This window comes from Panthera leo, chromosome D1 (genome assembly GCF_018350215.1).
Source record: "Panthera leo isolate Ple1 chromosome D1, P.leo_Ple1_pat1.1, whole genome shotgun sequence".
Lineage (NCBI taxonomy): Eukaryota > Metazoa > Chordata > Mammalia > Carnivora > Felidae > Panthera > Panthera leo.
In genome coordinates this window covers 60,649,190-60,665,148 of record NC_056688.1, presented here as the reverse complement: position 1 = coordinate 60,665,148, position 15,959 = coordinate 60,649,190, and the positions used below count along the sequence as shown (strand labels likewise).

At 37.5% G+C, this 15,959-nt stretch overlaps 1 protein-coding gene across 1 annotated transcript; it reads left to right on the top strand.

Moving 5' to 3' along the window:
- Positions 1 to 14,623: 14,623 nt before the first annotated feature.
- On the top strand, positions 14,624 to 15,559 carry LOC122200701 (olfactory receptor 51A7-like). The gene has a single exon (XM_042906423.1). It carries the CDS (start codon positions 14,624 to 14,626, stop codon positions 15,557 to 15,559), a length of 936 nt encoding a protein of 311 aa, XP_042762357.1.
- Positions 15,560 to 15,959: the final 400 nt, after the last annotated feature.

Genomic DNA, 15,959 nt, shown 5'->3' with positions numbered 1-15,959 from the left:
GACTGGATGAAGCAGTTGGATATAAGTGGTGCTAGAGCAGACTCTAATAAATTCAGTCTGCACTATTGCAGAGCTGAGTCCTGGCTGCTATTGGAATATAGCTGAGTCCTTCTGGATTTTTCTTTAATTCTATTTTTTAAAGTTTATTTATTTATTTATTTTTGAGAGAGAGAGAGAGAGAGAGAGAGAAGAGAACATGAGCAGGGGAGGGACAAAGAGAGGGAGAGAGAGACTCTCAAGCAGGCTCTGTGATGTCAACATAGAGCCCAACGTGGGGCTCAAACTCATAGACAGTGAGATCATGACCTGAATGAAATCAAGAGCCAGACGCTTAACCAACTGGGCCACCCAGGTGCCCCTGGGATTTTTCTGATCCAAATGAAGCTACCTCACCCAAGTTACACTCCTGGTTGGTGGAGCAGATCTCATTCAGTGACCTATTGATGCAGGAGTACATAAATCTTGCCTCTTTGCCTCAATCTGGGATAACTCTGAAGAGCTATTCCAGTTCCAGAGTTTTCTGTAGGATTGGCAGAACTATCCATTACAACTGCCTTTCATATCAAATTATCTATCTAACCAGTCAAGATTCCTCCACACTCCTACAGACATTTTTACTGAAAGTCCATACACACACACACACACACACACACACACACACACACACACAAAGACAGAGACAGAGAGAGAAAGAGACAAAAAAGATATCCTTCATGTTAATCTTCATCTTAGAGTCCATTCTTGAATGAATCCTACTTTAATACATTCAAATGTTGGCTATTTGGGGCCTTTTCTTGTTCCATACAAATTTTAGCATGGTTTGTTCTAGCTCTGTGAAGAATGCTAGTGTTATTTTGATAGGGGTTGCATTGAATATGTAGATTGCTTTGGGTAGTATTGACATTTTAACAATGTTTGTTCTTCCAAACCATGAGCATGGAATGTTTTTCCATTTTGTGTATGTATGTGTCTTCTTCAATTTCTTTCATAAGCTTTCTATAGTTTTCAGTGTATAGATTTTTCACCTCCTTGGTTAGGTTTATTCCTACATATTTTACAGTTTTTGGTGCAATTGTAAATGGGATCAATTCCTCGATATCTCTTTCTGATGGTTCATTATTGGTGTATAGAATGCAGCTGATGTCTGTACATTGATTTTATATTCTGCAACTTTGCTGAATTCCTGGATCAGCTATAGCAGTTTTTTGGTGGAGTCTTTGGGTTTTCCACGTAGAGTATCATGGTGTTCGCAAAAAGTGAGAGTTTGACCTCCTCCTTGCCAATTTGTATGCCATTTATTTATTTGTCAAAGCAATCCTAAAAAAGAAAACCAAAGCTGGAGGCATCAAAATCCCGGACTTCAAGCTGTATTACAAAGCTGTAATTATCAAGATAGTATGGTACTGGCACAAAAACAGACACAGAGAACAATGGAACAGAATAGAAAACCCAGAAATGGACCCACAAATGTATGGCTGACGAATCTTTGACAAAGCAGGAAAGAATATACAATGGAATAAAGACAGTCTCTTCAGCAAGTGGTGCTGGGAGAACTGGACAGCGACATGCAGAAGAATGAACCTGGACCACTTTCTTACACCATACACCAAAATAAATTCAAAATGGATGAAAGGCCTAAATGTAAGACAGGAAACCATCAAAATCCTTAAGGAGAAAGCAGCAATAATCTCTTTGACCTCAGCTGCAGCAACTTCTTACTTGACATGTCTTCAGAGGCAAAGGAACCAAAAGCAAAAATGAACTATTGGGACCTCATCGAGATAAAAAGCTTCTGCACAGCAAAGGAAACAATCAGCAAAACTAAAAGGCAACCAACATATTGGGAGAAGATATTTTCAAATGACGTATCAGATAAAGGGTTAGTATCCAAAATCCATAAAGAACTTATCAAACTCAACACCCAAAATCAAATAATCCAGTGAAGAAATGGGCAAAAGACATGAATAGACACTTCTCCAAAGACATCCAGATGGCTAACAGACACATGAAAACATCCTCAACATCACTCATCATCAGGAAAATACAAGTCAAAACCACAATGAGATACTACCTCACACCTGTCAGAATTGCTAACATTAACAACTCAGGCAACAACAGATGTTGGCAAGGATGTGGAGAAAGAGCAACCTTTTTGCACTCTGATGGGAATGCAAACTGGTACAGACACTCTGAAGGTTCCTCAAAAGTTAAACATAGAACTACCCTAGAACCAAGCAATTGCACTACTAGGTATTTATCCAAAGGATACTGGAGTGCTGTTTCGAAGAGGCACATGCACCCCAAAGTTTATAGCAGCACTATTGACAATAGCCAAAGTATGAAAAGAGCCCAAATGCGCATCGACTGATGAATGGGTAAGGAAGAGGTGGGGTGTGTGTGTGTGTGTGTGTGTGTGTGTGTGTATACACAATGGAGTATTACTCGGCAATCAAAAAGAATGAAATCTTATCATTTGCAACTACATGAATGGAACTAGAGTGTGTTATGCTAAGCAAAATTAGTCACAGAAAGACAAATATCATATGACTTCACTCATGTGGAATTTAAGATACAAAACAGATGAACATAAGGGAAGGGGAGCAAAAATAATATAAACACAGGGAGGGGGACAAACCATAAGAGACTCTTAAATACAGAGAACAAACTGAGGGTTGCTAGAGGAGTTTTAGGTGTTGGGATGGGCTAAATGGGCAAGGGGAATTGAGGACACTTGTTGGGATGAGCACTGGGTGTTATACGTAAGTGATGAATCACTAAATTCCACTCCTGAAATCATTATTACACTATATGTTAGCTAACTTGGGTGTAAATTTAAAAAAAATAAATTAAAATAATAGATTCAAACTAATAACTTCTGAAAGAGATGGATTTTGGAGTTTTTTGTTTTTGTTTTTGTTTTTTCATGGAGACTGTAAGTAAATATATTTTATATGTTAAAGAAATACCCATGAACATTTTTGAGACAGATAAATAATGCTAATAGAAATCTATTTTCTTGGGATGCCTGGGTGGCTCACTCCGTTGAGCATCTGACTTCAGCTCAGGTCATGATCTCATAGTTCATGAGTTCGAGCCCCACATTGGGCTCTGTGCTGACAGCTCAGAGCCTGGAGCCTGCTTTTGATTCTGTGTCTCCCTTTCTCTGCCCCTACCCCACTCATGCTCTGTCTCTCTCTCAAAAATAAATAAAACATTTAAAATATTTAAATGAAAGAAAGAAATCTATTTTCTCTGGGTCTCCTGGGTGGCTCAGTTGGTTAAGCATCCAATTTTGGCTCAGGTCATGATCTCACAGTTTGTGGGTTTGAGCCCCATGTTGAGCTCTGTGCTGACACCTCAGACCCTGGAGCCTGCCTTGGATTCTGTGTCTCCTTCTCTTTCTGACTCTCTCTTGCTCACGTTCTGTCTCTCTCTCTTTTTCAAAAATAAATAAACAACAACAACAAAAAAAGAAATCTATTTTCTCTTGTTAAAATGTCTATATTACCCAAAGAATCTACACATTTAAAGCAATCCCTGTCAAAATACCACCAGCATTTTTCACAGAGCTAGAACAAACAATCCTAAAATTTGAATGGATCCATGAAACACCATAATAGCCAAAGTAACCTTAAAAAAGAAAAGCAAAGTTGAAGACATCACAATTCTGGACTTCAAGTTATATTACAAAACTGTAGTGATGGTACTGGCACAATAGCAAAAATGAACTATTGAGACTTCATCAAAATAAAAAGCTTCTGCAGAGTAAAGGAAATAATCAACAAAATTAAAAGCCACCCTATGGAGTAGGAGAAAATATTTTCAATTGGCATATCTAATAAAGGATTAGTATCCAAAATCTATAAAGAACTTATCAAACTCAAAACCCAAAAACAAAATACAGTATGGTACTGGCACAATAATAGACACATAGATCAATAGAACATAATAGAAAACCCAGACATAAAGCCACAATTATGTGTTCAATTAATCTTTGACAAAGAAGGAGAAAATGTCCAATGGAAAAGACAGTCTCTTCAATAAATGGTATTGGAAAAACTGGACAGGAAGATGCAAAAGAATGAACCTGGACCACTTCTTTACACCATACACAAGAATAAATTCAAAATGGATTAAAGCCTTAAATTTGAGACAGGAAATTATCAAAATCTTAGAGGGGAACATAGCCAGTAACCTCTTTGGCATCATCAATGGCCATACTAACTTCTTACTAGACATACTGAGGCAAAAGAAATAAAAGCAAAAATGAGCTATTGGGACTTCATCAAAATAAAAGTCTTCTGCACAGTGAGGGAAATAATCAACAAATTAACAGTCATCCTATGGAATGGGAGAAGATATTTGCAAATGATATATCTAATAAAGGATTAGTATCCAAAATCTATAAAGAACTTATCAAACTCAACACCCCAAAAACAATCCACTTAAAAATGGGCAGAAGACATGAATACACATTTTCTAAAGAAGACATACAGATGGCAGACACATAAAAAGATGCTCAACATCAATCATCATTAGGGGAATACAAATCAAAACTACAAAGACATAGCACTACACACCAGTCAAATGGCTAAATTAACAACACAGTAAACAATAGGTGTTGGCAAGGCAGAGAAATGGGAACTCTCTTACACTGCTGGTGGAAATGCAAACTGGAAAACATTATGGAGGTTCCTCAACAAGTTAGAAATAGAACTTGCTTACAATCCAGAAATTGTACTAGTAGGTATTTATACAAAAAGGATACAAAAAATACTGATTCGAAGGGGAACACGCACCTCAATGTTTATAGCAGCACTATCAACAATAGCCAAATTATGGAAAGAGCCCAAGTGTCCATCAACTGATGAATGGATAAAGATGTGGTAAATACATAAAATGAAGTATTATTTATCAGCCATAAAAAAAGAATGAAATCTTGCCATTTGCAACAACATGGATGGAGTTAGAGATTATTATGCTACGTGAAATAGGTCAGTCAGAGAAAGCAAATACCATATGATCTTACTCATATGTAGAATTTAAGAAACACAACAAATGATCATAGGAGGAAAAAAAGAGAGAGCAAACTAAGAAACAGACTCTTAACTGTAAAGAATAAATTGATGGTTACCAGAATTGAGGTGGGTGGGTGGATGGGTGAAATAGGTGATGGGGCACCTGGGTGATGATGAGCACTGGGTGTTGTATGGAAGTATTGAATCATTAAATTGTACACCTGAAACTAATATTACACTGTATGTTAACTAACTTGAATTTAAATTTAAAAAAAAGAAATCTCTTTTCTCCTTATTTTTAATAATATAATTCAGAGATTTATGTGTCCCTAATTAGAACATGGAAAAATATTAAACACATTAATTTATGTAAAAATGAGAATGTCCTGGACAGAATAAAAGTCATTATTTTCTATAGGGTGGTAAAAAGTACTAGGTGTAAAAAGGTCTTAATGAACTGAAACCCAAACACATCACAGTCAAATCATGAAGAAAAAGAAAGATATATTAAAAGCAGGCAGAGAAAAAAGATAATAGAAATAGAGAAACAATGGTAACCAACACTAAGATGGAAGACAATAGAACATTTTGAAAGTACTGACAGAATAACTTGTCAACCTGGAACCCAATATTTGTCAAAATTACCTTTCAAAAAGAAGGCGAGATAAATACATTTGCAGATAAACAAAACCTTAGACAATGCACAGCCGTGAGACCTGCACACAATAAATGAAGGAAGTTTCCTAAGGTAAAGTAAAATAATGTCAGTTGGAAATTCAGGTAAACAGCAAAGAATGAATTCTCAGAGGGATGAATGTGAGTAAACATAAAATATTTTTTATCTTTTCTTAATTTCTGGACATGATAATTTACCTTTTTTTTTTGAGAGAGAGAGAGAGAGAAAGAGAGAGAGAGAGAGAGAGAGAGACTGAACAGTAGAGGAAGGAAGAGAGAATCTTAAGCAGGCTCCATGCCCAGCACAGAGCCCAATATAGGGCTTGATCTCACGACCCTTAGATAATAGCTTGAGCCAAAACCAAGAGTCAGATACCTAACTGACTGAGCCAACCAGGTCCCCTGATAATTTATTTTTTAAAGTAAAAGAATTACAATGTATTGCGAGATTTGTAATATAGGTAGAAATATGTACTTAGCAATAACTGCATACTATTTTTAAATGAGATAAGTGGAAGTATACTGTTAAAAGTTTCTTCCATTACCTATGGGAAAGTATAATATTAATTCAAGGTAGACTCTGGAAATTAAGGTTGCATAACATAATCCAAAAAGTGACTGCAAAAAACAAAGTCCCAAAACTATAGCCAAAATCCAACTGAGGAAATAAAATAGAATACTGAAACATAGTTGAACTAGTTTGATTTAAGTATTTAAAAAGATGAGTAAAGCTACATAACAGAAGAAAAACAGATGGGACAATGAGGGAACAAACAAAACAATGATAGACATAAAATTAAATGTATAAATAATTTCATTAAGTATAACAGGCTGAAGACTCCAATTACAAAACAGCACTAAGTCACCATGGATTAAAAAACAGGCCAATTATAAAAGTTGCATATGAAATACAAAGACACAGATAGGTTAAGAATAAAAAGATAGAAAAAGAAATGTCATGCATAACACTATATATGGTGAATGTGGCAGTATTATCAGAGCACATGAAATTTATTTATTTTTTATTTTTTCATTTTTTGCACATGAAATTTAAAGTGAGATATAGCATCAAGAAAAAAGGAAACATTTTGCAATGATAAAAGGATCAATTCCAATTCATCAAGAAGTCATAACAACTTAAAAAAAAATTAATGTTTATTTTCGAGAGAGAGAGAGAGAGAAAGAGAGAGAAGATGAGTGGGGGAGGGGTGGAGAGAAAGGGAGACAGGGAATCTGAAGCTGCCTCCGGCTGTTAGCACAGAATCCAACATGGGGCTCAAACCTATGAAACATAAGATCATGACCTGAGTCGAAGTTGGATGCTCAACTGACTGAGTCACCCAGGTGCCCCAAGAAGCCATAACAACGTTAATGTTTATACATGTAATTAGGAAAATTTCAAAATACACAAAGAAGAAGTAACAACTAAAAAGAAAAAGAAAAATTAATAATCAGATGTAAAGATTTTAGCACATCCTTGATTGTTACTTGGTTGTCTATGTAGGTAAAAATCAATTGAGCTGTACACTTCAGATTTCTGCATCTTTCTATATTTAAATAATAAAGACAGAAAAAAAACTTTATTGATGATAATAAAAAAAGAAGGAACAAAGAAATGGTGAACTTAAAATAATATATCAATTAATTTGGAATTAAATGATTTCTTAGAGCCCCATTTGCTTTCCATAATCTCTGGAACAGACTGTCCTTGGTATGAGCAGTTTTCCAAAATCTATGGGACATCCAGTCCGATCTTTTCATGGCCTTGTGGGAACCAAGAAGTTAAAGTTATGGTCCCAAAGCAAGCTTTATTCTGGAAATTTCTAGGAAATTTCTCAGGGAAATCATTTGTTTACAGAGGGTGACAGAACTGGAGGAATTGGTGTCCCATGAGTGCAAAGCTCAGAAGACAGCTCAAGGAGTCTGTGATCTGTAGATAAAGGTCTTAGTCAACAGATGTGATACACTGAGGCTGAGAAGCCTGTATCTTAAAGTCATTTCTGTCACTATGTGGTCAAATGGTAAGTGCAATGGGGCTCTGACATAATATTGCTTTATCCTATGGTTTTGTGTCCTGAAGTGTGTCTGAAACGTGAGTACCTGAAGAACTGGGTACTGTGAATAAGGAGAGCACATGGAAGCTCCCAAATTTTGAAATAAGGAGGGCTAAGAGGTATAAATAAATAAATAAATAAATAATAAATAAATAAATAAATAAATAAATATTGCAATGTGGGGAATAGACTGGAAGGGGGAGCTTTTCTCTGAGCTATGTTTGCTCGACAAGAGGAGAGTTTAACTTAAATTTGGAGAAGAAGCTATGAGATAAAAATGCACTGAATCTTTCAGCCATCCACAGGCACTGTTCAACTTCACCCATCCATGGTTCATTGTAGAGAGCATCCAGTTGTTCACATAGTTAGACCAAATGCTAGACAGAGTGAGAGAGGTATTATCAAAGAGGAAAGCCCATATGATGAAAGGATACAACTTATCTGACTAAGGAAAGAATAGGAAAGCAGATATCCCAGGTTAAGTCAGGCCATGGGTAACAGGATCTCAGTCACTACATTGGAATCACAGCAGAGGGTTTTAGTCTTAGAAGAAAGGGCAGCTGAGACATTATGGTCTCAAGTTACTGTCATAGACTCTGGGTCTGAAGTTCTCTCTTGTCTAGCAAAAGAGTGGGATGCAGGATTGGAAGCAAGAGATGGCTAATGTTTGGGGAAAGACAAGAGCCCCAAATAAGTGTCCTTGCCCGTTTTTATTAGGATCAGAAGACTTACAAACATGCGATGGATGTGCACAAAGAGACAATGAATCTGTGATCATTAACTTGTGGACATGAGGGAAAGAGGGTCTTGAGGATATTTGTGGTTAGGGGTTTGGGTTAATACAAAACAAAATCCAGGCGTTGGGCAGTCAGGAGGAAGGTTGTTTACAGCGAACATGAGGCAGCACCTCTGGTTATCTTAACTAGCCTAGGGGATGAGACAGATAAGGGAAATAACCTCAGGGTTAACAAGGCACCTTTTCTTTTGTTAACCATCTCTTCTGGGCTGCCTTGCCTGCAGCGCAGCAGCGGTCCATCGTCCATTTCACCAATTTACCTAACCTGGCCCTATTCTCCTGTGAAAGCAGCTTTCTGCTATAGTACTAAATTGAGGGTGCTTCCACCCTGAATATCTAATCTTGTTTATTTCATATACCTATGTATTGGGCACCTTTGCACTGCTCCTATTTTAGGCCTTTGCCCCTCCCTCTCTATTTTGGGGTCTCTGTACCCCCTTTCTATTTTGGGGTGCCTTTGCACCTTCCTATTCCTGGCACCTTTGTACCTCCCTATTCTCAGGGTGCCTTTGCACTCCCCTATTCTTGGGGTGCTAATCTGATTTACCCAAACTTGGGTGTGAGCATTTTATGATTTTGCATTTCTTTATGCCTTATCAACCCAGTGGTGTAAGCCCAGGGGATTCATAAGCTTATCCCCCACAAGTTACTAGAAGAAGAACTTTAGAACAGGGAGCAGAGGACAACCTAATTATTCCAAATGAGTCACAGGAGATTGGAAAGGTAGTAATGTAAGAAGCAGTATCAGGAAGTCCTTGGCATCTGGCAGGAGAGTAAGACACACTTAGATTTGAATTCCAGTTTTATCTCTTACTAGCTGTTTCTTTCCTTCCCAAATGATAAAACAGAGATAATATTAGTACCTGCAGGATAGGGTTGCATTCAGAATTAAGTAAAATGATGTACATGAAGAGTTTAAGATATCCTTCATCTAAGAGAATGTGTTCCTGAATTTTAATTCTTATTAGTAATAACATATAGGACTTTCTCTCAAGACAGTCAATACTGAAGAAATATTTCAGTAATTTATCTACAAAAGAAGCTGTACTTGAGAAACAAATGCATTGGGCCCTCTGATGTGAACTACTGCCAGCAGCTTTACTGTGTTCCGGACTGATAGGGTTTGCCAACCATAGCTATCTTCAAAGTAGTTCTGCTATTTTACTACCTCCTGCTCATCCATAAGGCTATGAGGCTTTGCAGATATTTATTTCCAAGTTCACAAAAAAAAAGTCGGACAAACATTTTGAAAGCAGAATTATCTACATGTAAAAATTGTCTAACACAATGTTTAATATATAATAATAGTTACCAATGCTTTCTTTTTGCCTTCTTTTTTAAAGATATCTACCTCACTTTTTCTCCCTTCAGCTTATTAAGAACGATCTCTTCTCCTCACTTCTTGATCTGGCTAAACAAGTATTGATTACATACCTTTACCTTTACTGTTTCACAGTTGGTTCTATTTGCTGGATTTTGCTACCAACAATCTCTATTGGCCTTTTATCTCTCAACTGATGCAATTTTGTCAGAAATGAAATTGAAATGACTCATGTTGATTGAAATAGCTCTGGAGGTAACTCTGCAGAGTACTGGAACTAGGAAGTGATAAAGTTCAAGGTTTCAAATTTTCTTCACATTTATATTGCTTATTGTATCACTAATTTTTATATGTCTTCCAAAAGAATTTCCTTGTGCAATTTCCTTGTGATTATTTCAGTTTTTAAACTTACTAGTTACCATGAGATAGAAAGCATGATATAATTAAAAAGCTTGAATTCAAATGGCATTAGTTCAAACTGTACGTAGAAAGAGTTATGGGTCCCCAGGAAAAGAAAGACAAGATACAGCTTTCATGACCCAAGAAAAATCATTTCAGGCCCCCACCTCTTTTCATGATCTATACCCTACTTGCCCAAGCCCACTTTCTGCAGAATTTCCTAAGAGATGTCAAAATTACAAAGAAATGCAAAAACCTCAGGAGTTAAGGACTTTAAGGGAACAAAGGGAGTGCAAAACCAATAGTTTCTACCATGCCAGGATATAGCCTGACCTTATCAGAGACAACCAGTGGTAAAACCCCCAAGTGCTGCTTCAAAAGTGAGCAAGACCCCACCTTCCTTACCCAAGATAAAGAGCCCCAAACCCCAGTTAGTTAATACAGTTTATACCTGGTCTCCTTGCCCACAGCCCCTTCCCCTAGTCTGACAGTTACCTCTGCTTCATTATAATGTCAAAGTCTGGGCCCTAAAGGGAGCAAGAGCTTCATTTACATAAGATAAGATACGTGCATAGACATGGGTTTTTTTGTTTTGTTTTGTTTTTTGTTTTAACTTTTTTAATGTTTATTTATTTTTGAGAGAGAGACATAGTGTGAGCCTGCAAGGGTCAGAGAGAGAGGGGGAGACACAGAATCCGAAGCAGGCTCCAGTCTTTGAGCTGTCAGCACAGAGCCTGACACAGGACTGGAACTCATGAACTGTGAGATAATGACCTGAGCCAAGTATTCAACCTACTGAGCCACCCAGGCACCTGGTGCATAGACATGTTTTTGAAGTAAGCTTGCACAACCTTGTGCCTGCCTTTACATGGGATGACAAAGCTCTCCTTTCTCAATATTCATCCTAAACCTTAAATAAAATGAACCCACTCACCTCTGTGGGGGAGTCACAGCTTTGGAAGTTATTCCCCATGATCTTATTTGCTGCATATAAAATTCCTGTTTTGTGACAACTTCCCCTAGTGTAGTCTCCATCTGTAACTCACCAAGGAGCAAATTCACCTTAAGGTTACAAAACCTCATGTCTTTTCATAACAATATATATTTTTTCAAGATCTTAGTTAATCTCTCTATGCTTTAGTTTTCAAGTTTGTGAATCAGGAATAATAATACCATGTGGGGATTAAAAGAACTAAAAAATATAAAACATCCAGCACAGGGGTGCCTGGATGTTTCAGTAGGTTAAGCCTCTGACTTCAGCCCAGGTCATGATCTCACAGTTTGTGAGTTTGAGCCCTATCCATGTTGGGGTCTGTGCTGATAGCTCAGAGTCTAGAGCTGCTTTTGATTCTGTGTGTGTCTCTCTCTCTTCTCCTCCCCCATTCATGTTCTGTTTCTCTCTCTCTCTCCAAAATAAATAAACATGAAAAAAATTAATAAATAAGTAAAATAAAAATAAATAAAAATAAAACATCCAGCACACTTCGATAAAGGTTAATCTCAACCCTTCCCTTTTCCCTATTTTCTCTTTCAATCCACCCTACTTTTCTTCCTTTCTTCTCCAGATCTTAGAATAGGGGGATAAAATGAAGTGTTCTATTTATCTTTCTATGAAGTGATTTATTTATATATTTATTAATTACCTAATGACATATAAAAGGGTTAATAAGCTATCTTGATAAATGTATTTTTTATTTTACATATTTTATTTGTTGCCTCTCAGTTGAATTATTTTAATATTTTATAAAGAATATACTTTTAAACTAATGCTAATACCAAGATCTTCTAATAAAATGTATTTTTAAAATACAAAAAATATTTTGTTAAATTAATATATCAATTGATACTGTCTTTATGATGGGGAAGCATAAGGCAAGCTGAGGGCAAAGCCCAAGCTAACAACCGCTCCCTCCCCAGCAAGGTGGGATGTGTATGATATTCTGCAGGCACTCCTGGCTGCCCAAGAACAAAGGAAAGGAAAGAAAACAAATGGCTAACTGATACAGATCACAGTCTTCTAGGACAGGAGTCTCCATCAGTTTGTAAATGTCTTAATAAATTATAAGGCAATCTTATTAATAGCCTAATTTTCAGAAACCAATAGACTCAGTTTCCTGGAACCCCCACATTATCCTCCCTCGTAGTGAGGTAGGGAGCAAAGGCAAGAAGGAAATGGCAGGTAAAATTAAATTTCCTTATAACCTGCAGCCCATTGACAAATACTTAGGCAAATACAGAGTCTAACATTTCTCTAAGAATTCCCAACTGTTGTAATGTTAACGTCTTACTAGAGGAAAAATGACCTTAGCTTGATAATAGCTTGGCCTCCTAAGAGTCTTCTTTATTATATTAGCCCTCTTTAACATATGAAAGTCCTTCTGGAGGCCTCCTTTTTGCCTTTATCTCCCCCAACTCCATAGTACATAACCAGTCACTTTTCACAACCCCAGTGCAGCTCTTTCAGTCCATGGGTTCTGTCCCCATGCTTTAACTGAAATCACCTTTTTTTGTACTAAAGACATCTCAAGAATTCTTTCTTGCCTGTCAGCTCCAGACCCCCACCACTCCCAAACCCCATAATAGAGAAGATTATTTTTTCATTTATCTATTTTATATAACAAATATTTATTGAGGATTTACTGTATATCAGAGTGAAGTTAATACTGTAATTGGATTTGAGCAAGGGAACACAGCATGACCAAGGGGGCGAGTGTATTCGGGGAAGGCCTTTCTGATGATGTGACCTCTGAGAAAGAGCTGTTAGAGCCAAGGAAACAGCCAGTAATGAGACGGGAAGTCTGATGGAATGTTTAAGGATATTTAACAGAAAAATATTTAGGGCATAAATGCTTTGTGAGTGAAAGGAATTAGTCACTGTGATATTGTGATTTATAATAAATATGTTTGGTCTTCATGCCTGTTTTTGGCACTGAGTTCCCTTGGAATTTCTTATGGGATGAGAGAGACACAGTTGACTTTTCTCATGTTAAAATGGTAACTTCTGGATCTCACCTAAGATTGGGGGCTGTTTGCCTGAAGAACCAACCATATGATTATAGGGTTGGAACTTTCAGTCCCATACCCCTGCCATCCAGGAAGGAGACAGGGGGATAAACTAATTGAAAATCTTGTGTTTCTGATTCATAATAGTCAAGAGCACTCTGATAAAGCCCAAGCTTCTCAATTAAACTCTCACTTCTCTAGGAAAGGGGTAAAAACCAACATGCTCTATGTATCTTGGAACCCCACTGTCCCCATTAACTTAATTCCATAAAGAAAGAGAAAACACTTAAAGGAACATAGTAAGCTCAGTTGTGTATAAAAACAAAAAACAAACATAGTTGTAGAGCATCTATTTATCTTATGGTGTCAGAAAAAAAAAAAAAAAGGATTCAGAGAATGCCAGTCTTCCTCATCACCGTGTCAACTACTTTGCCACTCACCATGGCTGGCCTATAGTCCAATTGGCTAAGTCACTTTGTATTTATGAGAGCATATGTTGGACTGTAAAGCAAGCCTAAGAATCTCTCTCTCCTCCCATGCTCATGGATGGAGAGTACTGATATGGATTAATCATGTTAAAGAACATTCTATCTGCTCTATATAAGAAAATGGGATTTTTCACTATACTATATAAGAGAGGGTTAACAGTCAAGTGCACATCACCTATTTTCTGTCCTTTCTTTGTACTTCTTCCTGTGGAGAGCTTGTGAGTAAGATCAGCTTTAGAAGCTCAAGCCCTTGCCTGAAACATATTTGGAGCAAAAGTCTATAGAAATTAGAGAAACCACTTAGTATCCACTCTCTTAAATCTACTTTCTCCAGGTTCCTGTTTTTTTTCTTTTTGTTTGTGTGTGTGGGGGGGGGGGGGGGGGTAGGGTTGTTTTTTATTTTTTGGGTTTTTGTTTTGTTTTGTTTTTTGTTTGTTTGTTTAATTCTAGGCTTACTCTGGACCAAACTAAAAGAATTATCCTATGGTTCAGCATAACTGTATAAAATTTTTCATTAGATTGGGATGGGAAGGGGAATATCCTAATAGAAAAGGGGGAAATTTATTTGCAGGTCACTGCTCTTTATGTGAGTAGTTTTTCTGAAGACTTTATGGAGAAATGTGATTGGTAAAGATAGTTCCTATATTCCTGGTTCTCCTTGTCAGTTAACATTATCTGACTCTATTACCAATAGTTTGTTCAGAAGAAATACTTCATTCTTTTATTCCAGGATATGAGTCTTTCAAAACTGTATTTTCTTTATGTCTCAGAGAAAAGTGCTGAAAGGAGTGCTTTTTATGCTGAAAATGTCATTTATGTTAGAAGTGTCATTTCAGATCTAGGAATAAACACTTTCCATATGATTCATCATGCACAGTATCAATTCCTCTAACATTGAGATCACCACCTTCTTCCTGATTGGAATCCCAGGACTGGAGCATATTCATGCTTGGATCTCTGTCCCCATCTGCTTCATGTACCTGGTGGCCATCTTTGGCAACTGCACCATCCTCTTTGTGATCAGGACAGAGTCCTCACTCCATGCACCCATGTACTATTTCCTTTCTGTGTTGGCTGTCTCTGACCTGGGCCTCTCCCTCTCACCCCTCCCCACTATGCTGAGGATATTTGTTTTCAATGCTACAGGAATTTCCCCAAATGCCTGCTTTGCTCAAGAATTCTTTATCCACGGATTTACAGATATGGAGTCCTCAGTGCTCCTGGCCATGTCTTTTGACCGCTTTTTGGCCATACGTCACCCTCTGAGATATAGCTCTATCCTCACCAATGCCAGAGTTGCCAAAATGGGCCTGGTGTTTCTAATTAAAAGCATGCTCTTAGTGCTCCCATTCCCTTTCACTCTCAAAAAATTGACATATTGTAGGAAAAGCCTACTTTCTCACTCTTATTGTCTACACCAGGATGTCATGAAGCTGGCCTGCTCTGACAACACAGTCAACTTTTTCTATGGTTTCTTTGTTGCCCTCTGTGTGATGTCAGACAGTGTATTCATTCTTGTGTCCTACATATTCATCCTGAAGACGGTGATGGGAATTGGATCCCATAAGGAGTGGCTCAAGGCTCTCAACACCTGTGTCTCCCACATCTGTGCTGTGCTCATCTTCTATGTGCCCATCATTGCTTTGGCCTCCATGCACCGCTTTGGCAAGCACAAGTCCCCAGTGGCCATGATCCTCATTGTGGACATTTTCTTACTAGTACCACCTCTGATGAATCCCATTGTATACTGTGTGAAGACGCGGCAAATTCGTAAGAAGGTTTGGGGGAAATTATGTCTAAAATAAAGGTATGGGGAAAAGTAAGGCAAGGTCAACCAAGAGTGGAGAATTAAATAATATATCTCTAAGCAAAGTATTATCGATGTTTATTGTTATCTCCCTTAATCATCCTTATAATCACTACAACATGTGGGCTGGGCACTGAGGTCTGTGAGCCTAGGACTGATGTGGGCATTGACAGGTGAGTATGGAATAGTTTTACAATACTATTAAAATCATGAATTGATATACTGCTTTGGAATTTTAGTTACACTGTTTACAGCACAAGGGTAAATACACATAGAAGTAGAGCTTGTGCCCCCTTATGGAAAATGAATACTGGGGCACCTGGGTGGCTCAGTCAGTTAAACGTCTGACTTTAGCTCAGGTCATGATCTCACAGTTCACAAGTTTGAGCCCCGCGTCG